At 45.2% G+C, this 27531-nt stretch overlaps 1 protein-coding gene across 2 annotated transcripts; it reads right to left on the bottom strand.

The window, feature by feature from the left end:
- Positions 1-247: 247 nt before the first annotated feature.
- LOC147884668 (protein RBL-like) lies at positions 248-14662 on the bottom strand. Of its 2 annotated transcripts, none has more exons than XM_087397783.1 (6): positions 14268-14662; positions 13919-14017; positions 12491-13578; positions 12120-12405; positions 8311-8541; positions 248-951 (listed from the first exon to the last, which is right to left on the bottom strand). In XM_087397783.1, the coding sequence occupies exons 1-5, from the start codon at positions 14284-14286 to the stop codon at positions 8369-8371; spliced, it is 1665 nt and encodes a 554-aa protein (XP_087253909.1). In that variant the 5' UTR covers positions 14287-14662; the 3' UTR covers positions 248-951; positions 8311-8368. The 2 variants fall into 2 exon arrangements, with proteins under 2 accessions (XP_087253909.1, XP_087253910.1); XM_087397784.1 differs by having other exon boundaries at positions 12126-12405.
- Positions 14663-27531: the final 12869 nt, after the last annotated feature.

Here is a 27531-nt window from a genome sequence, read left to right as displayed (position 1 = left end):
ATGTCGAATTCACCCAAGAAGTCCCAAACTAACGTGCTCTCTAAAGTGGCATAGCTCATGAGTTGATATGGTTTATCATTCAGCTGCCAGAATATACATAGCATGTGATAGTACGTGTTTGATGAGCAATAATAAGCATCTGTTATTGACATCTACACCAAAGGGATCAACATGAAAAACAAGGTAGAATTCAGAGACTCTCTTTTCTTAGGAAAAAGTAACACAATCTCATTGAGGGTGGGTTGTTAGGTATCCGTGAGATAGTTGCAGGGATTAGAAGTAAATTATTGGCCTCACCATGCGTGTGACTTTTTTCCCCTTTTTTTTAGTTTTATTTCATTGGTAAATACATGACGAGTAATTTTACTCCCAGAGGTCTTAGCTATATGTAACTACGTTCAAGATCCCAGCCCTAAATTGGGCCCATTATGTTGTTGCACATTTTAGCTAATTTTGAAAGTACTTCCCTACAGTTTAGCTACACGTCATCTTGCTCAGAGTTCCTTCGCTCCTGTCCACTTACTCCTTCAAGAAAATAGGTCAAACTTCAAAAACTGCTCCTCATATGCAAGAAGAAACAATCATTGGAGAAGGGAATCTTGTATCAATGCAAGCGAACCGGACACTAGAAAAGTAAGCACAAGTCTACCTTCCACACAGAATTCGGCATCTGCAGAACAATTGTCACAAATAATGTAGCAACCGACTTTAGACTGATGTCACAGAACATGCTTGTTAGAAGAGAAGATTCAGATCCCACAAATACAGTAACCAGACAGTCGAAGCCGAGTGCTTAACTCTAACTGACAGGAAACACAATGTAAGACTGAGTGTCTTTGAATGTCTTTGTGCACGAGATTTAAATCTATTTTGCCTGATATAAGGCAGAGCTTTCTGATTGAAAAGGGAGCTTTGCCATCCATTGTGATGTAAACATACTCCCTTGAGATCCTGCAAAAAAGGAAAAACAAATCTTTCAATGTGTGCCAACCAATCATCAGATAATTTCATTGAAAAATAACAGCTCAAGCTTACTTTGTGCGCTCATTCGCAACATCATTAACTAGCACAAGCAATTTTTAATGATCTACATATGCATATTCAAAATTTCAGCAATAATAAGTAAATCTAATACCTAACTGCCTGGACAAAATCTGCATCGCAGACACTTGATCAACTCCAAAATTAACATGTTTGTTTGTCACAATCAAGCTTATGCTGGTTATCCTACCCTACTATAACCTGTACTAGAATGCTTTGCACTGTTGTAAGCAAATTCAATCATGGGTAGATAATCTTCCCATGAAGACTGTCTCTTAGATACATATGCCCGAAGCATGTCTTCAACCAACTGGTTGACCTCTTCTGTACTGCCATCGGATTGTGCATAATCCGAGGAATTCATACTTAGAGTAGTTTCTAACTTCTCAAAAACAAGTGTCCAAAAGTTACTTGTAAACTTTGAGTCCCTGTCACTGACTATGTCAGATGGCAAACCATACAGCTTGAACAAGTGGTCCACAAACTCGTGAGCCAACTGAACAGCTGAAATCGTTGTTCTTGTAGGTAAGAATCTAGCCATTTTTGTCAAACGGTCGACTATGACCCAAATGGAGTCATGACCCTTGCGCATTCGAGGTAAACCAGTAATAAAATCCATGGAAATACTTTCCCATTTATTACCTGGAATCTGTAATGGCTGTAATAAGCCCGCGCTTCTAAGGCGTTCAGCCTTAGTAACCTGACAAACCCAGCAACCTACTACATAGTTCTCTATAAATGCACGCATCTTAGGCCAATAAAAGGTATGCTTCACAAGAGACAAGAGTCCTATGTATACCTGGATGTCCCGCACTAGGAGCATCATGACACTCCCAGAGAATCTTGGATTTAAGGTCCAGAACATCAGGCACACAAATCTTTTCATTTCGGAACAGCAAGCCGTTCCTAATCATCCACTGACCTCCCGCCGCCTGTATCCTAGGTGGCACAATCCCTGAGTCCTGGTCAACCATGGAGCTCCCATCCTGGACTCTCTGCCAATAAGAACTGAAATGACTATCAGTTGCGTATAGCCCTCTCAAGGATTGAAATAGGTCTGAGGATATTTCCGTAAATGACAAAGCATTTACAAACTTAACTCGACTTAAGGCATCCGCCACACTATTCAACGAACCCTTACGATAACGTATTTCGAAATCAAAATCCTGCATTAACTCTGCCCATCTAGCTTTCCTTCCTCTCAATTCTAATCCATCACACACATACTTAATTGACTGATGATCAGTCAATACAAGGAACTTTGAACCATACAAGTAGTGTCTCCAAACCTTGAGAGCATACACTACAGCATAAAGTTCCTTCTCAAGTGTGGGCCAACGATACTGGGTGTCGTCTAACTTCTTACTCTCAAAAGCTACAGGTCTGCCCTCTTGGAATAAAGCTGCCCCAATCGCATAATCACTCGCATCGGCCTCTAAAACATAAGGCCGGGTAGGATCGGGTAATGCAAGAACGGGTGCTTCCTTGATAGAAAACTTCAAGGTTTCAAAAGCCTTGTTCATTGCATCAGTCCAAGAGATCGGCTGGGTAGACCTGCGTCCACGATCTTTCAATATGTTGGTCAAAGGTGCCGTGATACGTGAATAATCACGCACTGACTTCCGAAGAAACACCGTAAATCCTAGGAAAGAACACAGTCTGAGGAATAGGCCATTCTAAAACCTTCTGGATACGATCCAGATCAATGCTAATACCTTCAGAAGAAATCTTGTGTCCTAAGTAAATGATCTCCTTCATAAAGAAGTCACATTTACTCATCTTGGCATAAAGCTTATGCTGTCTTAGAAGTAGTAAGACAACCCGGAGGTGTGCTATGTGATCCTCAAGCGTTTTACTATATACCAAGATATCATCCAAGAACACTACAACAAATTTGCCCAGAAAATCCATGAACAAATCGTTCATCATCTGCTGAAAAGTAGCAGGAGCATTGGTCAAACCAAAAGGCAATACGAGGAACTCGTAATGACCATACCTAGTCCGGAATGCGGTCCTATCTATGTGTTTAGCATAGATACGGATTTGGTGATAACCCATACGCAAATTAATCTTAGTGAAATACTTCGCTCCGGCCAAACGGTCTATCAAATCATCGGAACGAGGTAAAGGATAGCGGTTCTTAATTGTGACTTTATTTAATCGTTTATAATCTATACACATTCTCCAGGAAGAATATTTCTTCTTTCTTAAGAGGACAGGTGTACCCCAGGGTGATTTACTTGGGCGGATATAGCCCATATTCAGGTAATCCTGAAGCTGGATAGCTAACTCATCCTCCTCTACCTGGCTCATCCTATAAGGTGGTACACTAATAGGTTGAGCCCCTGGGACTAAGTCTATGCGATGATCTACTGCCCGTTCTGGAGGTAAACCTTCCGGCAGTTGAGCTGGGAATACGTCTTTAAAATTATCTAACAACATTCTCAATTCTCGGTGTTCAAACACACTTAATTCATTTTTGTTAATGACCGAAACAACAAATGAAGAAAGTGGAATCAAAACACACTGATAGACATCATAATGAGAATTGTTTAATATATTCCGAAGCTGCATCGCAGATACAATAGGCCCCTGAGAAGGGGGAATCTTATCACACTGAATACAAAATTGGGTTATCTACAAAAGAAAGCGTATGCTCCGTCCATCCGATCTGAATATTGTGGGTTTTAAACCACTCTATCCCGATCAACAAGTCTACATGCTCTAGATGCATAACATAACATGTGAGAGCTCCCGTGTAGGCCTGAATCCGGATAGGAAGCGCTTCAACCTTGCGATCCCAAAACTGCTTCCCAGCTGGAAGCTGCACCTCGTAGGTGTGGTCGCTAGGTACTGTGGACAGCCCCATCTTCTGCACAAATTTGTAATTAACAAAATTGTGAGAGCTACCCGGATCAAAGAGAATGTGAACCTGTTGGTCCCTAACTTCTCCATAAACTCGGAAAAGATCATGGGAACCAAACAACGAAGTATTAAAGGTACAATTACAAGAAAGGGGGCAGGTAATGACATTTACTGAAATACCTGTCATCGTGACTTGGTTGGCTCCCTTGGCTGCGGTACGTGGACCCGCCTGGAGCTTCGGTCCTAGCACCAATTTTTGGTTCTTCCGCTTAGGACACTCATTCTTTGTGTGGCCCCGTTCCTCGCAATAAAAACATCGGCCTTCTTTCTTGAGCCTGAGAGTGCGCAGGAATCGGGCCTTACCATTCTTTGCTGGAGTTAAGCTTTTCCTGGAGGCGTTGTCCGTAGACTTCGTCTCCCCAATACCAGTCGCATGCTGAAAGAACTTGCGTTTGTTCTTTCCACTCGTTTCGGTAACTGTGGTTGCCTTGGTACCGGCCATGGTATCATCATATATGCGCGCATATGTCATGGCCTCCTACAACGTTGTGCACTTGTTGTTCTTGATCTGCAACTTATAGGAGTCTAGCAAACCATCCACGAAGAAACCTAACAAGGTTACTGGATCCATTTTAGTGGCCCTGGTTTGCAGATCCCTAAATCTTTGAAGATAAACTTCAAAGGTCACATTCAATTTTGACATATCGAGGGCCTTGAGCTTGCCAACGATATCGTAGTCATCTTCCTTCTTCAGGAACTCCTTCCTGAAGATGCCCTCAAAATCTGTCCAAGTATCAGGCTTAGGCTGGAGTTCTTTCCACCAAAGCAAGGCTTTTCCTGACATAAACCCTGCTGCAAGCTGAATCTTTTTCTCATCTGGATAGGGGTGGAATTGGAAGTGTACCTGCCACTTGTGCAACCAAGTGTCAACTACCTCCTTTGTTCTTGATTTTTGGTCACCTGGAAAAGGATCCGGAGTTATATTCGGGCCTAGCACTGAAGCCATGGCATCCACATGCGTGAGTGCCTGTACAGTGCTAGCCAGAAGAGTCAGAGTTGCTTGTATCCCCTGGAGTTGCTGTGTCAACCCCGATTGATTAGCATTGACCTGCTCAAATTTGCCATCAAGAGCAGTCGTAAACTCACTGAAGGCTTTCTTAGTTATCAGGTCGTCATAGAGACCCTAATCGTCCTCTCCCACTGGAGTGTAATCCAAGTCCTGCTCTCCCATGGTGAACTCGGGATTTTGAGCATCAGACATGGCTGAAATCTGATTTGATTACAAACGGAGAGAAATAACTAACTGAAACGAAGCACAGAGGAAGATGGAGCAGGAGAAAACCGTCCCGAATGAAGCTGACGGAAGGAGATGCTGAAATCTGGCGAATCAGAAGACCGAGAGTCCCGGAGCCTCCCCGAACCCGCAAGCCGGATGCGCATGCTGCTGTAGTAGCTGTACGGTCTGCTGACGCAGGCCGTACGGTTGCTGACGTGGCCTGTACGGCTGCTGACGTGGCCTGTACGGCTGCTGACGCAGGCCGTACGGTTGCTGCAGATACTGGCGCAGTCACAATTCGGTGCAGCAGCAGGTACAGGGGCTGGCGAAACAGTCCGTACAGACAATACGGCTGGTGCAGAGGCTTCGAAAACTGTGCAGGGCTGACGCAAGCAGGGGCAGATGCGAGAAACTGCTCGGGGCAGGGCGATGCTGACGCAGGCAGCGTACGGACAAGGCTGGCACAGGAATCGAGGTAGAGGCTCGAAACTTGAGGCTGGTTGTGGGTAGCCTAACACCCTGCCCCCACCTATATAGGGTGCAGGGCTGCCTTATTTGGAAGCTGAGCTTCCAAAAAAGGCCAAGCCCCTCCAGCTTTGGAGGGGTGCTTTTTCGAAAAAAGCACCTCCCCCCTGCGCAGGCTGCACGCAGCCCTAGGCGCAGGCTGCACGCAGCCTGTTGCGCAGGCTGTAGTCAGCCTATTGCGCTGGCTGTGGACAGCCTGTTGCACAGGCTGTCAAGCCTCTACTGCCCCGTCTACTCCGCCCCTTCCTAAGCTCTGCATCCCCGCCTCCCTTGCTGTCTTTTTCCTGCACATCTCCCCTACTTTTCTGCTCTATTTCTCCTCCCTCTAAACTTCTCTCAGAGGCCTTCAGAGAATTCGATTTTCTCTCTCTCCTATTCTTCTAGCTTTTCCAGATATCTCGTCACCCCTTCTACCCCATGTAGCCAGCAAAAACGCAGCAAGGAATTTCGAAATTTAGGGCATACCTGGAAGAGAAATCCGTCAAAATTCTCGCATCAGAAGTTCCTACCTCAGAAGTTGGCTCTGATACCAACTGATACATCCCAGCACTCCTGAAACCCCTGATCTGCAAAACAACACACACAACATCAGATCTGAGCAGGCTGCTCACCACCCAACCATGACATCTACGGGATGTGATCCCGAATCAGAAGATGTCCCCTCCGAGCCACGAGCTGAGCTACTGGCACGAACTCCCAATCAGATCCGAACCAGCCTGGTATCCCATACCACCAGGTGGCGCTGTGAAGCCCTGGATCTGTCACTGGGCCTTGGGCTACGCTAAGATGCAGGCGCGCGTCCGCGACACATTCCAGGATCAGACCTTGCACCTGGGAACGAGACTTGCTCCCAACTGCACACTGAGAACTGAACCCCCTGGGCCTCTTTTATAGACTCGGGCCCCGGCGCCAAAAATAGCGAAGACCTATAAATAGTTCGTACCCTTGCCACTCAACCCGAGAATCAAGCCTGCCTAGCTCTAAGCCTCCCCAGGCTAACCTGAGCTAATTCTGTGTACCTAGTACACGTCAGATACCAATCCGTGCACATGACATCCCTACATGAGCACAAACAACATCTTCACAAAGTTTTTGAAGTTCTCCGTGCAAATTCTCTCTACATCAACATTGAGAAGAGTGAGTTCTTCAAGACCCAACTCAAATATGTGGGACATGTTATTTCCGCTCAAGGCATCTCTGTGGATCCCAAGAAGGTCGAGGTAATCAGAAACTGGCCTACTCCTAAGAATGTTCATGATGTCCGCTCTTTTCTCGGATTGGCAAACTTCTACCATACAAAGGTCTATCAGTTTTCCGAAATCGCAGCTCCTATGTTTCCAACAACTCAAGCAAGCACTCACTACCACACCAGTTATGGCTATTGCTGACCCAAACCTTCCATTTGAGGTCATGACCGACACTTCCGACATCGCTACAGGAGCAGTCTTGATGCAAGAAGGCAGAGTTATTGCTTTTGACAGCCATAAACATTCTGATATCCAAACCCGATACCCGGTTTATGATAAGGATTTTCTTGCCATTGTACACGCTTATCGCTCTCGGAAACATTATCTCATGGGAGCCGAGTCTGTGGTCAAGACAGACCATCACTCTCTAAAGTATATCTTTACTCAGCCAGTCATGAACGCTCGAGATCTGGACGACTCCGACGGTACTTGGCAATCTGATGAAGACTTACAGTAGTACCCTGACATTTTACAGCAGTATTTTCAGAATTTACAATGCTATTTTCTACATCAGTTCATTATCTCCACCAAGGTCTTATTTTGAGTAGGAGGAGATGTCACGATCTGTGACGTATTCCTTTCTCTATTTCTAGACTTATGGATGGTTTGATGAATGGACACTTGTGGAAGGGTATGCCCTTTCGACGGGACACTTCCTATGAGGCACAACCCTTGCCCTTTCGACGGGACACTTCCTATGAGGCACAACCCTTCACAAGAGACATTCTATGAAGAGACATTTCTATTGTAATGTACCCTCTCATCAAGGGTCACACCCTTCACAAGGGGTACACACCTCTTCATGCACACACACTTTGGAGTACACACCTTTTCATGTGTGACTCTTCACTCTCTATATAAGAGAAGCCCAATTGTATCGATGACACTACAGATACCCTACAGACATTCAAGCAATACAATTATTCCTTGTTCTCTGCTATCTCAGTCTCCTTTCTATTCCTTAGCACATTTCTAAATATAGTAAATCTAGGATTTCTTACAGACCTGCTCTTGGAGCTAGTGTCTCTCAAGGGAGTCCTCCAATCCAAGGAGGCAAGCTTGTCTCATGGGGCCAAACCCCTTCGGAAGACCAGCCATCTTGAAACGATTTACAGTGGTGATGGTTCAGCCATGCAACTAGCTCAATAATTACAGTGAGAATTACTATGATAGTTCGTTGAATTACACAACTAAGATGCAAAGTCAGAATTATCTACTACATTATGCACCTACTTTCTCGGACATAAATTATGTGCATATCAAAGAACACTTCCCGTGAATTTTATACAGAAACCAGTACGATTAGAAAGTATCATTCTAACATATGAGAAGAGTTAGGCATCCATTTAAGCATACCTTTCCTTCAGCATCTTGTCCATTGGCTTGGTATAGATATCTCTAGTTTCAAGGGGCCTTACTCGGGTGAGAAGTCCTCACAACTTGTGGAGAACGCTATAGCCATCCTAGGGTCACCCTTTTGCTTTCCTGCAAGCATATGGCTTTTCTGAGTAGGTGTACGCCCTTTCTCTGCCTTTTCAGATGGTTTGCGCTTTCGCTTCCCACGTCCATCTATACTCTTGTCTTCCTCTACATAAACACCACAAAATAATTATCAAATATTTTAAATTGTTATAAGATTGTTTTTGAAAGTTTATCTAAAGAGAAGAAAGGTGAAATAGGCATTCCAAGTACTTCTGGTCTTCATCACATATTGATCTTCATCACAACAGGTACAGCGTCTCTTTTGTGAATTTTAAAACTCTTTCAGCACCTTCCCTTAGCCTGGTGGTTCTCTAATCCCACGATGCAGTACACCCATGAATTTACTAGCTTGCCCACATGAAGCGACATCTAGTGCATTCTGGTAGCTCATCAAGCTCCCAAAATGATGTTCATTGCTTAACGTTACGGCAATTCAAAGAGTCCTGCTCTCTACCCATCCGGAAATCTTTGGACCTTTGGTAGACCTGGAACATGGTGGGAAATGACTTGAGTATGCTGGTGAGCTCAAGCCTATGATGACAGAAATCATGTTGACCAGCACTGAACTGGATCTGGATGAAGCCATGTGACCATCTCCTCTCAGAGCTTCTTGTAAATGAGGACATTCTTGCTTCTTGTAGCCCTGCAGATGATAGTAATAATGACAAGTTATTTTATTGTACTGTGCAGACGTCTCTGCATCTAATCTATGCTCATTGGCCTAGTCTGGTATGAAATTTTGAATCTTGGGCTTTGGCAATTCAATATTTGACTGTCTTCATGATCTGCTCATAAGACTCGGTGACACGATCTGCTTCATATACCTTCTCAGAGATCCTGGTGAGAAGGATTTTAAACTTCTTCCCAAAGGCAACTTCATTGTGAGTCCTGCCCACACTAATTGAATGGGTGTCATTGAGAATCCACTGCACCAACGGAAGGAACTTCTTCCAATCCCTTCAAAACTGACTGGAAAACTTGGAGTCCCTGACAGACACAATGGCCTTGGGAATGCCGCACATACCACCAACAGAGAAGCAGCCCAACGGTGTCCTAAACATCAATTGTGTTTTTAAACGGAATCAACATGACAAATTGCTAAACCTGTCAGCAAAGGTTAAGCACATGGTGTTCCGAGAACCAATGGAGGGTGGAAGGTCTATGACGAAGTCAATGCTGGTCTGCTCTAAGGGCTCGTCGGGAATCTCAAGGGGCTTTTGGAAACCAGGCCACATCCCAAGAGGGACCTTGATCTCTTGGCGTACTTGACAATGAGTGACATATTCATAGAAGTCACGACGAAAATGAGGCTAAAGAAACTTTTTTGCTTGTTTCTGGAGGGTGCCATGTACAACCTTGCATCTGCCAATCGTGGAATCATAGGCAAAATGCAACAAGGCTGGCCGGAACTGGGAAAGAACACATTACACAAAGGCGGCCTTTATGGAGCAGCGACCCATCAAATATGGAGTAATCACCGGGTTGAATGCCCAACATCACTTGTACCAATGAGTCCTTGGGAGCATCATGGTACAGGTTTCATGTCCGAAAACATGGACTCTTGTACAATGGACAATCACATTCTCTGATCCGTGCATGCTTGATCATGCCCCTTCAACCTGCTGGAATGTCTAGCTCCACCAGACCAGTGGTCGAACCATTGGGTGGGAGTAACGGTTTTTATCTGAAGAGGCTGCAGACAACATGCGGCTGGTCTTCAAAGAAAAGTTGCCTGAATGAGGGGAGAGGACTGGTCCTCATCCTTATAACCGGCTGGCTGGGTGGCTGGCTTAAGGTTCATAGAGGGGCTGCTGCTGAAGCATGTTGAGGTTGAAGGCTAGCTGAACAGCTAACTGCTGATGCTGAGAATGAGCGATTGGGGCAGCTGCTTAGGCTGAAACCCTCCACAAGTTGGCCCAGTCGGGCTGGACAAAGGTCAGTGATGATCAGATCAGCCAGAAAACATGGACCAAAAGTCAGGACATTGACTTGTCCTCCAAAAACTCAACGGAGTTTTGTACCTGTTTTGTCATCTGCTGCTGCAGATTATTACTGCTGCTCTCCCAGATCTACGTATTGTTTTGAGCCTGTTGTCCCAGACCTGCATGTCATGATCCAGTTCTACAGATGATGTCACTGATCTGCCTCTTGGCTGTAATAGCAACCCTTGTGTTTTGCCTAGATCTGTAAGCTGTTGTCGACAAATGGCTACGGGCCTATAATGACCACGCCACACTCGTGTTGGCAGGTGGTGGTCTTAGTTAGATGATTTCTTGGACTGTCTATACCCTGCTCCCATGACTCTAGGGCTATGAGCAATATGTTAAGCATCTCTTCAAGATTTTTTATTTATTTTCAAACAGGCATTCCATATTCAGATCTTTGTCCTGAGGTAGAGAAGCAGGGGGGGGAAGGATTAGGGTCACAACACAGGTACAAACATCTCGGTAAAGCCTTACCACTTGAAGTAAGCTGTGAAGTCACAATATCATGAAAGGTACTAAACATCCTAATGGGTTTTGTAAGATGTGATGGATGTGGCACAGAACAAGGCTTGCAAATTTAAGGTTGTTCTCAAAGGTACTGATAGGTCCATTAGGACAAAACTTCTATGGAGCTATGAAGAAAAGCCCAGCTTGCCAATAACCAAAACAAGAATCAAAGCCACCTTTACAAGTCTGCAATGATAGATTTGCAAGCGGACATAATGGCATCTTTGTAATGTATGAGGAAAGTCTTGTATCACAAGCCCCAAAAAGAAGAATCTGCTCACTGCTGACACTCCAGAAAATTAAGGGTAGCCCTGAGAAAGCCTAGACCTAAATCTATAGAACTGCCACTATCCCTCACTTCCACACACAATCCCACACTTTTCCAGTTTAGAAGCACATGTGCACTCTTTGATAGTGGAGGAGCCTGGCTTTTGGCTCAAAAAAAGCTGCACCAAAATTTGGCATTTTAGCTGATCGGCATGCTCTTCAAGTGATAGAGAGATACCTGGAGAAGAGTACCTGCATGAATTAAGAGAAACAGGGCCCACAACTTCAATTATTGAAAATCAGGATCCAGACTTACATTTTGAATCAGCTTCTGAACCCAATTTGTTCGTCTATCATATTACAGATAACAATTTTCTGAAAAACATTACTTAAACCAGTACTAAATGTTCTTTGGGGGAAAAAAAACAGTACTAAATGTCACCTTTTTGAGGCAACAGTCGACCAGGCCAAGTGCCTAATTTTCTTATTGCAGTGTTGAGCTGCATTTGTTTCAAGCTATTTTTTCAAAGGGCAGGAGTCCTTAAGGCGCAGAACAAGTGTCAGTAGCTTTTAAGAAAGGCAGAGCCCTACATTCCAAGGGAGGATTGATTCCTAAGAACCAAGCTTAAAAACACATAGACTAAGATAAAATGGAGATAGATTTAGAGGACCAATTTTTGCACGTGGAACCAAAAGCTTAAAAACTTTGCTTATGAATAAGAATGAAGGATATTTGAATTTCTTTGTCTACTTTAGCAACACCAAAGCGACTCCAGTGCAAGATAAAGTATATTCGTATTCTTTTGCAATACTAGTCACCCCCCTTTTGAAATCTGCTGTCCCTCTCTAAACATGTTAGAATATTGTGGACGTAATAAGTCTCTCTCAGAATTCAAAGAAAAAGAGCAGCAGCAGGCCATTTACCCTCACCAGTGACAGGATTGGTCTGGTTTGCCTCAGGGAGCTTAGCTTTCTCATTTTCTACTGCTGCACGTGACCTCTCTGACTCAGGGGGGCTACTGTGCTCAGGCTTAAGAGGTCCTTCAGATGAGTGCATAGATGCATTCTGTTGTTCAGGTGTGTCGGGCAACGGTGTGGTGGGCAAAAAGTAAAGACCATCCTCCGAATCATCAGAGTCGCTGAAAGCTGCAACTTTATCTGCTGTCATGATATCGACTTCTTCATCCTCGTCAACTTTTGCAGGTTTCACCTGTTCAAAACGACCAGCACACAGCTACGTTCAACGTTGAGACTGATAGGTACGTGCAATCATACACATTTCTTATTCTATTTACCTTTTCAGGCTCCGGCATCATGTCAAACTCATCTTCCCTCTCTATGTATTCTTCATTCTCTTCTAACTCCTTAAAGTCTGGGGCAAAGGCACTCCAATTCTCTGTATAGTCCTTGGCCCAAAGATATATGACACCTGTCATTGACACTGAAGCCACAATTGGGCGACTGGGATGCCAAGCAAGATCTGTAAGAGCCTCTTTCGGCCCTTCCAATATTCTTGCCAATTGCCCAAATTTCCTATTCCAGATGTGTATCTTGTGTTCTCCTTTAATTGCCGATGCCCCTGCAACACACTCACCATCGCCATTGAAGCATGCTACCTTCCATTGCACTCGGTTTACTGCATCTTGAAACTCTTTAGTGAGCTGAAGACACTGAGAACCCCACTGCTTCAAATCCTCGACAGTATAATTATCTGTCTTTGCAACTGCCATGTCAGCCAAGGTATCCGAAGCTCCATCTCTCGGTAGCAAATTTTCATACACTCTGATAGTCCTGTCGTTTGAGTTCGTGAGCAGGTATTGACCATTTCGGCTAAACATAAGTTGTCTGATCAAAGCACCTCCAGGAATTTGTACCACACCTCGTACCTGCCTGCTGGCAGTATCAATGATGAGAACGTCCCCTTTGGAATTTCCAAGGTAAACTAGATCGCCCCTTTTATTAAAACTTGCCGCTGAAGGAGAATACGACGTACTTCCATTGATTGACTTGCTGCGGGCATTGTGTGCTGAGTCTGATCCTCTAGATGCAGAAACTGGAAGTGTATGAGTCGAGCAAGACGTAAAATCTACGAGAACGGGCGCACTAGACATAGGGCAAGCAAGGCATAAAGATGGGGCAGCAGAGCCGGGATGAAGTCGGGTATGGAGTGCGGTCTGCTGCAACGCCATTGAAGCAATCTTAACTCCATGAGAGACATCCCATAAAGCCAGAGACTTGTCAGTTGCTGACGCTAACAGACGACGCCCACATTTAGACCAGCTCACGCTTGTTATTGGGGCAGTGCAGCCCTTGTCGCGAAGCTCTTTGGCAACACCTCTGGTGTCGAAGTCCCAGATGATGCATGCCCCATCCATGCATCCGGCTGCCACGAACACAGAAAACATATTCAGTTGATTGCTCAACGAATTCCCTGTGTCATTTGTTCCGAAACGTAACAAACATACAGAAGAAATTGCCCCAAAAGAAAGCTGTTTCATGTTGGCTGTAAAAAACTCAGGTCATATACCATAAAAACTTTGGAGTCATCATATCAAATCTATCAGGGAGTAGTAGAGCTACCGACGTAAAGTTCAAATGGTCTACTGTGGTGGATTACTTGGAAGATTACAACCTTCAGCAGATAGTTTGGAATGTTACCGGGAAAGAAAGAACAACAAAGTAGGAAAATTACGATTCCAACGTAGAGAATTTGCCAAGCATACCGGCAAGGAGCGTCCCCCGACGATTGAAAGCAATGCACTTGGTGTTGCCGTGCTCCAAGTACTCTTCGATGACTTCCGGAAAATCGTTTTGAAATGGATCTGACGCACACAAGGAGTTAGCAGTCAGGAGAGCTACAAAAGATTTTCTGCTCCTCAGAAACAAGTATCCAAAAAAGCCAGAAAACCCTTCCTACGAATGCGATTCGAAGAGGGAATCAGAACGACAAACTAAAATCCCACGCTCGCCGTCTCATGTGAAAGCAGTATAGAGTCATCAACCAATGTGGCTTCTGGAAAATTCAATTCGCCGTTCTTGCGGCGAGCTGGAACAAAACGAGCTTTTACTCACCGAGCAAGGAGAGATTCATTGCTCCGTCAATGGGAAGGCAATGGCATGACACCAAGCGGGGGAGCGTAAGAAAGGTGGAGGTGGCGAAGCCAGAAAAGGTGTGCGGGAATTCCGATGAAGCGACAAGGCGAAGGGCGAGGGCGAGGAAGGAGCGATGGCGATGGCTATGGTGATGGAGGGAGAAGCAAAAATGGAAGGAATTGTGGAGAGAAATGCGGGAAAATGAGGGAGAGGAAGCTCAAGGGGAAGAGAGAGGGCGATCTTGTGCTGTCTTGCAAGAGCTTTGAGAGCTTGAGCTTTGAGAGCTTTGAGAGCTTTGAGCTTCAACAGCTTCTTCTTCTTCTTCTTCTTTTCTTCTTCCTTCTTCCTTTCTTCCTCTTCTTCTTCTTCTTCTTCTTCTTCTTCTTGTTTCTCCTCCACCCTTTCACAGTTTTCATTTGCTCTTTCCTCCTCACATCTCATCTTTTATTCCTTTGCCATTCCCCCTCACACATCTCCTCCTTGTTGCTTTCACACCTCCCCCACCCGCCTCCGACTACCTTGTCAACCTCCTATGGGGGTCGGAGAGTGCCACGGGGAGCCCTTTCCTAAGAGGAAGCCGAAAGGATATCAGCGGACAACTAATCGTAGAAGGCCGCCAGTCGGAATCCGACCGGATTTCGATCGAAAAAGAGCGACACATGGCCCTTTTCGACCGTCAAGGTGAGTTGGGAGGCCTACGTGGCCTCGAAGGTGAGCTGGGGGGGCTACATGGCCTTTCCGACCGTCAAGGTGAGCTGGGAGGCCTAGGTGGCCTCGAAGGTGGCGCGGTGTGTTCCAACGTGGCGTCAAAGATGATTTGTCTACGTGGGTGGTCAAGACGTGTCAGCAGTGGTAGTCTTATGTCCAGCCCCTCCTTTGATAAGACGTTGCTTGTGCATGTAGAAGGCAAGGAGAGACAGCCTGTGAGGTATTTCCATCTTTTAATTTATGCTTGTGTTGTGTAGGACTATAGGTCAAAACTTGAAGATGGCTTGTTCGAGACCATGCATGAAGGTTGCAAAATTTTCATGTATGTTGATAGGCTTAGTTGAAGGATAAGCATTGCTTCGACTAATTTGATTTTGGAAAAAGTGTTCCTAGCAAGGAACACCTGAGCTTCGTGGCATTTCTTAAATTTTCATCCTTTTAAAGTAACCACCTTTTTCTCTCAATATTAGGATTGTGTGTAGTTGTTGGCATTGATTTTACGTAGTCAAAAGTGATTTTCAAATTCTGGTAGTAAGCCAAGATTACATGGACAATTAACATACATCAGCATAAGAGGTTGCCGTAATGGAATGCCTTGTTGCAACGATTTCTATCTTCTCATCCTCGATTGATTGTTTCTAGTATGGATGCCAACCAGAAAACATGTGTTGATTGGTCTTGACATGTGTTCTATTTTGTTGGCAATGAGAGATTTAGCAACAACGGTTCCATGATGTGGGTCCCTATTGTAGGATTAAGTTCTATGTGGTAAGCTCTTGCGATGTTTGTTCGCATAATTTTGCATCTTTTGTGTAGATAGATTCATCTTTCCTATTTATTTTGCTTCTCACAATAGCTTCATATCTTTGAACTTCCAATTCAACACAAATATATGTTTGTGTGAATGTAAAAATATACTTTCATGCATAATGTGTGAATGTAGACATCTACTTTTGTGTGTCTTCCTTTTGTGAGTGTAAACTTCTACCTTCCAATTCAATTGTTCATACTTCTCAACTTTTGTGTATGCAGTTTGAAGATGGCATTTCAGCTTCCCTTTGGCTACTCAAGTTCCCCGCCATCACAACCTCTTCGACTCCAACAACCCCTTCCAAATGCGACTCCTTTGCATGCTCCTTGTATATGTAATTAAATGTCCCCTAGGTGATTAGAAATGCTCTATTTCCCAACGTAGCTATATGCATTCACAAGCATGGCATCTCCCACAGCAATCTCCTACCCCCATGCATACATCACCTATGGATGTATACTATGATTCACAAGATTATATGTATCAAGGCATAGGTGTTGTGGCTTCCCTCCAAGATATGCATATCTTTGGATTCTACCATAGTGCGTCATACTAGCAAATTTGCCACAAGTCCATCATAATGGCAAATTGACCACAAAAACTCCAAGCCTAAGGTGAAAAACAAGGACAACAAGGAAATAGGGGTGGGGAAGGGAGGTTGACATGGTTTCAAAAATCCATGGGCATTCTTTGTGAGTGTAAATCTAAATTCGATAAAAGCTGCATAGATGGAGGAGTCTTTAGGAAGGTTTTAACTACGGAGGAAGAATGGGCAAAAATCTATTTAGCATGTGTCCAACAAGGACTTCACATCACATGGGCGCAAGACCCTGATAATTTTAATGAAATGTGTCCAACATATATATGTGTCATTGATTGGGAGAATAATACTCCATATAGGAAACACTTTTCCATGGGTTTGAATGAACGTGAAGAGGGCATTACCCATACAGATTTAGATCTTGAAGTTCATAAAATGATGAAGGAGGTGTTTGGAAAATCTAGGAATGTGCATCCTAGAGCGGATGTTCATTGGTGAGAATGGTGATGATCAAAGTCCAATGCTTATCGAATTTCGATATGAATTTCTAAATTTTGGTGGACTTGCGAGGCATTATCAATCCCTCTATATTGTACATCAAGACTAGGTCCATAAAATGGGGGAATCACTACACGTTTTCTATGTTCATGCTAGTGATAAGAGGTCTCAAGATGTCTTGCACTTGCTAGTGGGATTGTTCATAGCATTGTGCACCATGCTTAGTTGCAACAACAATGATTTCTTAATGCATATGAAATGTTGTTGGTCACTTCTTTCCCATGGAGAAAAAAGAGGCATTGAGGTTTGCATCTGGGATGAGTTTTGTGCACTTCTTAGAGCAATTTGGGTACGAGTATTCCATAGCGTCTAGTTTTGTGATGTGATTTGTCAAATATATTCGGTAATAATTTCCACATGTCATTCTTTTTTTGACAACAGAACCTAAATCTTATGTTGGCATAACTCAAGGGAACTCCTCGTAGGTCAATGTAACTCCATGCAAACACATCCTTAAGTAGAAAGCTTGTGCAGTATAAGGGATTTCATATAAGGATTTCCTCTCTGATAATATGTTATGGAACAAGCAACATCTCTTTTTCATTGGTTTCTAACCCCCATTAAATTTGGTTCCTACCCAATGTGGTGGTGGGTGACAACCAATGTTCCATCAAGGGAATCAAATGGTGTCATACAAGACTATTGATAGAGAGGAGAAAGTACTTAGGCATGTACTTTACATCCTAGATCTATGCAAGAATTTACTCTATGTTGCAAAAACGGGATGAGTATGGCCTTTAACAAAGGCAATGCCCTCATTTGGTTCAATGCCACAAGGGTAGGGCTACTAGAGGCGTAGAGGATAAAGGCCTTTATAGGAAGAGTGCATTTAGGTTGTGGAGTGAGGGATTTGTTCATGCTCGATATTTGGTCGTGAAAACCATGTAAGAAATTGGATGATCCAAGGTGACAAAGGATGCTAACTCATGAAGGCATTGCATGCACTGAAATAGCCCCCCTCGAGGATCGATAATTAATTGGTCTAATTCGGAGTACATAAACAAAAAATTGTATCTCCATTGAGAGGGGGACACAAAATTGATGGTGATTTTGTATGCTAGAGATTTGATGATAATAGAGGATCACAAGGAGAAATTACAAATGTGAAGACTTTAAAGTCTAAGTCTGACCTTGGGCTATTTCATTAGTTCTTAACATCAAAATTTGGCAAGAGAGAGGCAAGACATTTTTCTTACAAAGAGAGAACTACTATTGGAAATTGTGGGGGAATGGGACCTCATGTGCTCCTAACCCCCTCGTGGTACCTTGGTGTAATAGAGGATTATGTTCAAGACCATACCTCTAAGGCATCAGGGGCAAACCTTAACCCTAACCCTAAGGGGTTCACATGTATATATTCATGTTCATGTTCAATACAACTTAGTGTACAGGTAGCTATATCATGTGGACTCCTCTCTCTCTCCCTCTCTGACTTCTGCTATCATGGTATCAGAGCTGATGGTGCTCCCACATCATGAGTGTCAAGCCCTCCTTCTGTGAGGCATCCTCTATTGAGAGAGTATAAGCCCTTGTTCCGCCAAGCCATGCAAGCCCTTGCTCTCTCGAGGTGATAAGCCGTCCTTTTGAGGAATCTTCGTTTCATCTTCTATCTCTCCATTTCAAATAAAAAAGCTTTTCATTCCGCTTCATGGAGCTCAAGTTATGCTGCTCCAAATCTCTGTAGGTTTCCTTCAGAGATATATTCTTTATGAGAGAGAGAGAGAGACGCTTTGAGGGATTGCTGAGAGTTTGTGAGATTTTTGAGGTGTCGAAATGGTTCCTTAGTTTTTCTCAAAGAGTCAATAGTTCTGTCCAGATCTTCTTCTGCCTGGCCTTCCGTCAAAGACAAACTCGCTTCCGACCTGTTTTGGGAGAGTTCTCTCTTTTCAGGGAAAGACAGAAGCACTTCATAGTCTTTGTAAAGGGTCAAAAGCCCATACTTTTCAAATGTTGCTTGCACATATTTAGCCCTGGCCAGATCTTCTGAGCTTGAAACTTGTGAGAGAGACCGAGAACCCATCGAGGATTGCTGCCAGGACAATGAAGGTGCTTTTGAAGCAGGCCTTGAGGATGCCACATAGTTTGTTGCGGAGGCTCCATGTGCAGAATGCGTTGCCGGGAAGCATCTGAGCAGGGAATCAAGCTCAGAGATGGCAGCGCACTAGCTTCAGCCCCACTACAACAACTAAGCTCCAAAGATCCTCCCACAATGCTTCTACTACTCTCTACGACATGCGCCTCCAATGCCCAACGCTATCTCTACATCGACAACGACTGGCCATGCTAAACGCCATCTCCGACCTTTCAATGCTCATGCACCCTAAGGCAGTGACTCTTCCACACGAGAAGCGTCAAACAACTGCCACATGAGCTACAAAGCTCCTACACAGCACCCGACGACAACCTCAGCGCTTCTATCAACAAGCCTTAGTGAATTGACACACGATGGCTCACAAACTCCCCAGTAAGCAAAGAAACGCTCATGGACGAGCAACGCCTCATCTTCAACTACAACGACAGCAGCTCTTCTACCTTGCAAATCGAGGCTTCTACGACCCTCACGGCTCCTTCCGGCTCCACATCTACGGAGCTGCATCTATGACTGGCATGCAACGACCACCGAGCTGCCTCAACAATGCCTTCACGAAAATGTCTAGTGTCTACTCAGCTCCACAGAGCCTCCACCACGACTCAACCTATGGCTACCACCGCCTATGACACAACAGAGATCAGCGGGCGGTGAACTCCACAGCTCTAGCACTCAGCTCCAGTCACTCACGACACTCAACAGCTCTGTGACGAATGACCACACGATGCTCTGCTACAACGCCATGGCCAACCAGGTACTGCGATGTACTAATGAGTGATCCCGCTCAGCCCTCTAAAAGTGACGCTCCAAACGAAACCTGGAGAAATCAATGGAATCTTGACAGATTCCAATAGAATCTTCTCAAGATTCCAATAACCTTATTAATAGCGTTACTCACCCTCGTGGCACTTATCCACCATGTCACCGCCACGTTGGCAACCTCATTTACCACATCAGCATGTGATTGTGCACTAACACATCATTACAACCTAGTGCCATGTCATCAAAGTGTCCAGTTGTCAGACTGCCACGTAAGAATCTGGCCCATTGCCACATCATCAAGCCCCTAGGTGCCACATCACCTTGTACAGTCAGCATCCAGCTCAAGTAGCATTACCACATGGTAGAGTGCCAACCAGGGACAATTGTCTCTCCATAGGCGCATAGTGCACTTGGCATGTGACCCACACTACCACATCACCCTCCATGCCACCTCATCATTTTGATCACCCTCTTGGGATCAAAGTTTGGCTGTCTTTCCGAGAACCATCCAGGCAAAATTTCATGGTGATCCAAAAAGCAAAAATGATCGCCAAATTGTGCTCTACGCTCTGAACACCTCAGATCTCCATCTGACATTTCCATAGGTCAGCATCATCAAATCCTCTTCATTGAAACCACCTCCTAATCCATTGCAACGTACCCAGCACATAAAATGAATTAAGATAAAATTATTTTGCTACCTTTGATGCTTCGATACGTAGTCTAGCCATAGACTAGCTCAGCTTTTGAGGAGATTCAACTCCATCAAGCCAAGTAAGCCATTGCAACATCGCTCGATTAGTTTCCATTGGCGTGTCAATCCATTCAAATCTATCATTGGTTACACATTCATACATTTGACACCAGCTCAGTCCCTTGGCATTTGGCAGTTTCGTACATTAGTGACACTTGGCAGAGATCTTTCTCAGATTCAAGACTGTTGCATTCTTCTTGCACACACATATGCCACCCATGTATAGTCATATTTATTGACTACTTCTGGCATTGGTTCATGCACACATACATTATCCTTGTACAGCCTCTTTGCTACGCCCGACACTCAGTTGTCACTGCTTTCTTATAGGCTTGATCCTTGGCACACAGTTGTTCTCATATGACTTGGTTTTAACTGTTTAGTGTAAGTTCCACAGTGGCAGCTCTCATATAGTGTTCTCATGGGTAGACACTCTCACTGGTGCACAGGTAAGCCTCTTGCACAGAGCACTAGACCGCTTCTAACTTGGAGTTATTCACATCACGCAGTTGATGATACACTAGTCATGATTCCAAACGAGATCTCAACCCCTGGATCACTCTGTCCACACCGACTATGCGGTCTTCTTTGACCCCACATCATTCGTAAAAGATTATAGCTCTATTGCAGCATACCTCACACATTGCTATCAATTCTTTTGGGTTGGTGACACCCTTGTATGTCACAACCTACCGAATTCTTTATCCATCACTACATCGACTAGCTTTACATCCGGAGGCCTTTTCTATAGAGCAATTACACAGTCCACGATGACACATGACATGTTTAGCTTTGACATGTTCATCATGCAGCCATACACACAGTTCTCCACGCAGTCATCTTTCAATCGACCGGTCTTTTATCTAGGTGGACTTGACTTTCTACATATTTCCTTCCTCTTCCTTTGGCCTATCTTCTAGGTTTTATTCCCAAAGACGGAGGATGACCCATAACTTAAGAGGGGGAAATGCATGATATGTACAAGATCTTGTAAGTTGTACTCATTGTACATGCTTCTACTAGATAGTCATCGTGCTCACACATGCACATACTACTCTAATTTGTTTCAGTTTTGGATGCTATCATACACACCAAACGAAATCCACAAAAAGGTCTTGTACATGCATCTTCTACTTACCTAGTGCAATTTAAGAGGGGGTGTTGAGGATGGTGTAAATTTCACCATACCTCTAGGGCATTAGGGGCACACCCTAACCCTAACCCTAAGGGGTTCACATGTATATATTCAAGTTCATGTTCAATACAACTCAATGTAGAGGTAGCTATATCGTGTGCACTCCTCTCTCACTTCCAATATCAGATTAATTGGATGTTGGAGGGTTGGAAAGGCCCCATAATGTGTGTGGTGATACGTGGATATTCTAAGGGAGAAATCCCATATGCAATGTCGACTCTTGTGGATCCTTGGATATGTAGTGAAATATGAAGGCCCTCTCAAAGTCCGCTAGCTTTTTAGGACTTGAGAGGTTAATACCTGGCATGGTTGCATCTATGGGGATTCCCAACATGGTATGAGAGGAAGGGTGGCCCTGTGGGATTGTGCTTGTTGTGACACGTGTACTGGCATAACATTTGTTGTCACTGAACTATGACTTTGTGGTAGTTGCTGTTGCTGGACTTGGTCAAATGAAAGTAACTATGCATCACGTAGGATGTGATGAACCGTGCATGTTATTTGACTGTAGTTGCGACTATTTTGTGCTAAGGTAGCAAGTAGCTTGCTATTGGGAACTAGACAAAGTCTCTATGCGGCCACAGGATGTGGGCATGGATGCTTTGACTACAGTGTGCTAGTCGGTGGTATCTTATGAATAATGATATCTCTAGCAATTTGATTGGTCGACTTGGCCCTAAGTGTGTGGGTGGTTGACATGATCCAGCCTTGTGTGTGGGTGGTCAGATTTCTGGGCTGATCTGGCCCTTCTTGAGTGTTCGACATTTATTGGTTGATTAGTTCTGCATGGTGTTGGGCCCATAATGTATGTGGTGACACATGGAAAGTGTGAGGGAGAAATATGAAGGCCCTCTCAAAGTCCCACCAGCTTTTTGGGACTTGTGAGGTTGATGTGTGGCTAGGAGGTGGGGGAGATGGGATCCCCCATACTCGGAGTCGGTCTTGACATGTGGCTGCCATGTGGCTACATCTATGGCGATTTCCAACAACTACTCTATCAATTTGCATTTGCATCAAAGGAGATCCACTACAAGGCATGCCTTTGTGTGCTTAAGTATTTGAAAGTATATGGAATCACCTACCAAAATTGACTTCCATAGTTATCATGATTCAGATAGTGTTGGAAAGGTCACATCCCCATCTGTAAGCCCCCAAATGAGGAGTGCGTAGTGGGAGGGAGACCTAGGGCAGGATGTGCCCAGAGAAGAAAGAGAGAGGGGGCTGCCACATGGGCAGCACCTCACAAGAGAAGAAGGCTGTAAAGGATGGAACCCGTGGAAGGAGCAGAAGGCGGGGACAGCAAGCCCTAGATCTGACCTGGCAGGGCGCGATGACATCAACAGTGTACGGCGCTGCACACATGGTTGGGAAGAGGACCTAGCAGAGGTGCAAATATGGCAGGATGAGCAGGCCCAGATATGCAGCACGAAATGTGGTTGTCAGTGGGCAGAAGGAAGGTCTTTTATAGGCTGGATACCTAGGTAGCCTTGAATGGAGGGCCAAAGGACCCTGAAAGTTTGGGCCAAAAGCCCTGGGGTGTGTGCCCTTTTAGGGCTGGACCAGCCACAGAATGGTCGGCCAGTTTGGTCGGCCAGTCTGTAGCAGGCAGGTCAGTTTTTTTTGTCAGCCCCCTTGGGGCCTATAAAAGGAGAGGCCCTGGGCCTCATTTCACATCACTTGGAGCAGCAGAAAAGCCCCATCAGAAAGGAGCAACAGGGCGCTTGTCTTGGGCCTCATCACTTGAGGAGAAGAGAGCATACAGTAGTTGCAGACTTAGCTGAGGGTGCTGCCCACCTAGGCTGGTGCAAAGACAGCAAGGTGGAAGGGATCTAGATGGAAAGTCTACTTACGCTTGAGGTGGAGCACGCGGACTCGAGTCTAGAGATAGCCATCAGATAGGAGAAGGACCTTGTGGTAAGATCAGAGGACCACATCATTGGTGGGACTCTAGATCTGTCTCTTTTGTATTGTGTCCACATTTGTGGACGAAAATATATATTCTTGGTGGTTTCTCTATGTGGTTGGTTCATTGTCTATTGATGAGTCTGCACACCTATTGTATGCACATAAGTAAAGAAGTCTGTGATTCCATACCCACACCGCACACTATGTGAGCTCCTGGGCATTACTATAAGTCTTCCACTGCGTGTACCCTCTGTTGGGTATTTTCTAACATGGTATTAGAGCCCAAGAAGGAGGCTCACAGGTGTGGGAGCCTGAAGGCAGGGACCTTGCTGAAGGACGACCCTGATTCAGAAGCTCTAGGGAATCGACTTCCACAACTGGAGGATTGTGCCCTTGCAAGAAGGAGGGTGACTCAGGTTTAGTCACGTGCATTCAGAGTTCTGGTTTACTGAAATTGAGTTTGGTTGAATTTGCTGTGTGGTATAAACAGCAGAGATGTCGACCTCTACATCCTCTTCAGCCCCTGCTTTCCCTTCCTCCTCCCCCAGTTTTCTCTCTTTCACTATCCCTAATTTTGGAGAGTCTGGGACCTGGACGGGGCTAATTACCCGATCTGGAAAGTGAAGGTCGAGAGTCATTTAGTGGCTCGGAAGTTGTGGAAGCTGACCACGGGAGAGGAGTCGAAGCCGGAGGACATGGTGGACAGTAAAGGGGAGGTACTCATGGCAGTAGACAGAGAGGAGCTTGAAGCTTGGGAAGAAAGAGATGCCCATGCCCTGGCAATAATCATAGGGACTACGGCGGACTCCGTTCTTCCGCATATCCAGCTGGCCGAGACGTCAGTAGAGGCGTGGGCCACCATCTGTACGAGATAGACAATACCTCCCGGATTGTGCTTCTTCAGCATCAACTCTACAATCTTGATATGGAAGAAGGAGATACAATACATAGCCATTTGACGAAGGTCAAGGTGGTGAGGGACCAGCTGGCAGCAATTGGTCAGAAGACAGACTCATGCCATCTAGCCTTGATGGTACTGAGGAGACTGCCTCGGAGTTTCAAGAGCTTTGTTATGGCTGTGATAGCAGGACAAAGGACCAAACCTCTGACGTTTGAGGAGTTGTGTCCATTACTGCTACAGGAGGAAGCTCGGGACAAGCTCTACAACGAGGATAAAGATGACAAGGCGATGCTGGTGAAGGATTCCACTGGCAAAGGAAAGGGCAAGCCTAATGGTGGCAAGTCCAATGAAGACGACTCTGACGACGAGGGGACTTCGAAGAGGAAGCACAAGAAGAAGTGTTTCTATTGTGATACGCCCGGACATTTTGCAAAGGACTGCAGAAAGAAAAAGACGGATCTGAAAAACAAGGAGTCTGACTCAGATTCAGAGGGAAAGGCCAAAGCAAATGTGGTAATCGAAGAGTTGTTCCTGGTGACATCACCGAGTATTACCGAGGTCAGATATGTTGATCCAGAAATCACAGTAAGGATGTCTAACATAGAGATGTGGGTCGACAAGGAGTCAGATGCCTTTGTGAAGGTGAAGGACAGCATGGAGCGCTTGGTACCTTCTAAGTGCGTGGCTGTTGACACTGACACGAGGGTGGATTCCATGGAAGGCCCTAGGGTCTCATGTGGTCAGATGGATGCTGGAGTTCAGAAGGGGACAGTACAGAATTACACAAGCACTTAGTGGGTGCCTCAGTGAGAGTTTGCTTTCAGAGCGAACATTCAGGTAGTACAACAGTCTGGTATGTATCTGATATTCTGCATTTGAGCCTTTATAGCATCCTGTGGAGAGATTCTTCTCTTCATTTGTCTTAGATGATAAGAGATTGGAAGGAATTGGCCTTCTTCGAAGGCAAAAGGGGAAGTATTGGTGCTTCTTCAAATCTTGGACGCAGATTGCTAGAAGGTGATGGAGAAAGAGTACCGAAGCCAGAAGAGTACCTGCTTGAGAACTCAGCGAGAGTTCATGGTCCAGGTTATCTGGCAATATTCATTGGTTGCAGACCTTGCCAAAGGAAGAACGGGTTGAAACAGACCCTCAGAGCATGGTGCCTGGAAGACTCCAGGTTGTTCACTCATTATGAGGGGGACGACTGGAAGATCGTGACGACTGTATTGCTCGAGTTCAGAGGCGGGAACGTGACTGAAGGAGGTGGTACCAGGAGGTGCTACCAGAGATGGACCTGTGTACCAGGATGGTGTGCGGAAGCGGAACCGCCGGACCTGGTGGAGCAGGAGCCACTGGATGAAAAGCCAGGAAAATATTTTGACACCGAAAAGTTTCGGAGGACTACGACCAGGGAGTCACTGGAGCATCTTCATCGACGTGTTGGCATTGGGTTGAGATGTGTCAGTGAGAGGGGGTGTTGGAAAGGTCACCTCTCCATCTGTAAGACCCCAAATGAGGAGTGCATGGGGGAAGGAGACCTAGGGCAGGATGTGCCCAGAGAAGAAAGAGAGAGGGGGCTGCCACATGGGCAACACCTCACAAGAGAAGAAGGCTGCAAAGGACGGAACCTGTGGAAGGAGCAGAAGGCGGGGACATCAAGCCCTAGATCTGACCTGGCAAGGCACGATGACATCAGCAGTGTACGGCACTGCACACATGGCTGGGAAGAGGACCTGGTAGAGGCACAGATATGGCAGGATGAGCAGGCCCAGGAAATCTGGCTGTCAGTGGGCAGAAGGCAGGTCTTTTATAGGCTGGATACCTGCCTTGAATGGAGGGCCAAAGGACCCTGAAAGTTTGGGCCAAAAGCCTTAAGGTGTGTGCCCTTTTAGGGCTGGACCAGCCACAGACTGGTCGGCCAGTCTGTAGCAGGCTAGTCGGTTTTTTTTGTCAGTCCCCTTGGGGCCTATGAAAGGAGAGGCCCTGGGCCTCATTTCACATCACTTGGAGCAGCAGAAAAGCCCCATCAGAAAGGAGCAGCGGGAGCTTGTCTTAGGCCTCATCATTGGAGGAGAAGAGAGCATACAGTAGCTGCAGTCTTAGTTGAGGGTGCTGCCCACCTAGGCTGGTGCAAAGACAGCAAGGTGGAAGGGATCTAGACGGAAAGTCTACTTACGCTCGAGGTGGAGCACGCGGGCTCGAGTCTAGAGATAGCCAGCAGATAGGAGAAGGACCTTGTGGTAAGATCCGAGGACCACATCATTGGTGGGACTCTGGATCTGTCTCTTTTGTATTGTGTCCATATTTGTGGATGGAAACATATATTCTTGGTGGTTTCTCTATTTGGTTGGTTCATTGTCTATCGATGAGTCTACACACCTATTGTATGCACATAAGTAAAGAAGTCTGTGATTCCACACCCACACCGCACACTGTGTGAGCTCCTGGGCATTACTATAAGTCTTCCACTGTGTGTACCCTATGTTGGGTATTTTCTAACAGATAGGGTAGGAGATGTGGACACGTGGTGATCCACTTCCGAATATTGCTTCATGCTAAGAGATGGGGCCATCTCATGGCTTAGCAAGAAGCAACACAATTGTGTCTCTATCATCAATAGAAGTAGAATACAAATAGCAAAGAATATAGTGTCATTCCAAGACCAAACATATCAAGGCTCATTACCACTTCATTAGGAGTTGATCAAGGATGAGTTGATAGAGTTGATCTACTATTTGACAATGAAAAAAGTAACCAAAGTATTCATCGAGGTTCATTACCACTTCATTAGGGGACTAATCAAGAATGAGTTGATAGAGTTGATCTACTATCCAATGAAGGAAATGCCACTAACATTTTACCAAGGATTTGTGATGCTTGGGTGTAGGCCTATAGTGGGTCATTGAGAGGGGGTTTTAGAGATCACTACATCGCATGTGAGCTCCCAAATGAGGTAGACAAAGAGGCAAGTGATAGATCACATTTGATCTACACAATGAAGGTGAATAACAAAGTCATA

The sequence above is a fragment of the Dipteris shenzhenensis genome, chromosome 26, assembly GCF_047967505.1.
Source record: "Dipteris shenzhenensis isolate YYH24624 ecotype China chromosome 26, Dip_SZ_1.0, whole genome shotgun sequence".
Lineage (NCBI taxonomy): Eukaryota > Viridiplantae > Streptophyta > Polypodiopsida > Gleicheniales > Dipteridaceae > Dipteris > Dipteris shenzhenensis.
This window is presented reverse-complemented; position numbering and strand designations above follow the sequence as displayed.

What these genes read in the sequence shown, in the direction of transcription:
- LOC147884668 (XM_087397783.1), bottom strand. An exon ending in TCGGGGGACGCTCCTTGCCG is followed by an intron (nt 13,579 to 13,918) that starts GTATGCTTGGCA and finishes TGTTCGTGGCAG; the next exon opens with CCGGATGCATGGATGGGGCA. An exon ending in TGATGCCGGAGCCTGAAAAG is followed by an intron (nt 12,406 to 12,490) that starts GTAAATAGAATA and finishes CGTTTTGAACAG; the next exon opens with GTGAAACCTGCAAAAGTTGA.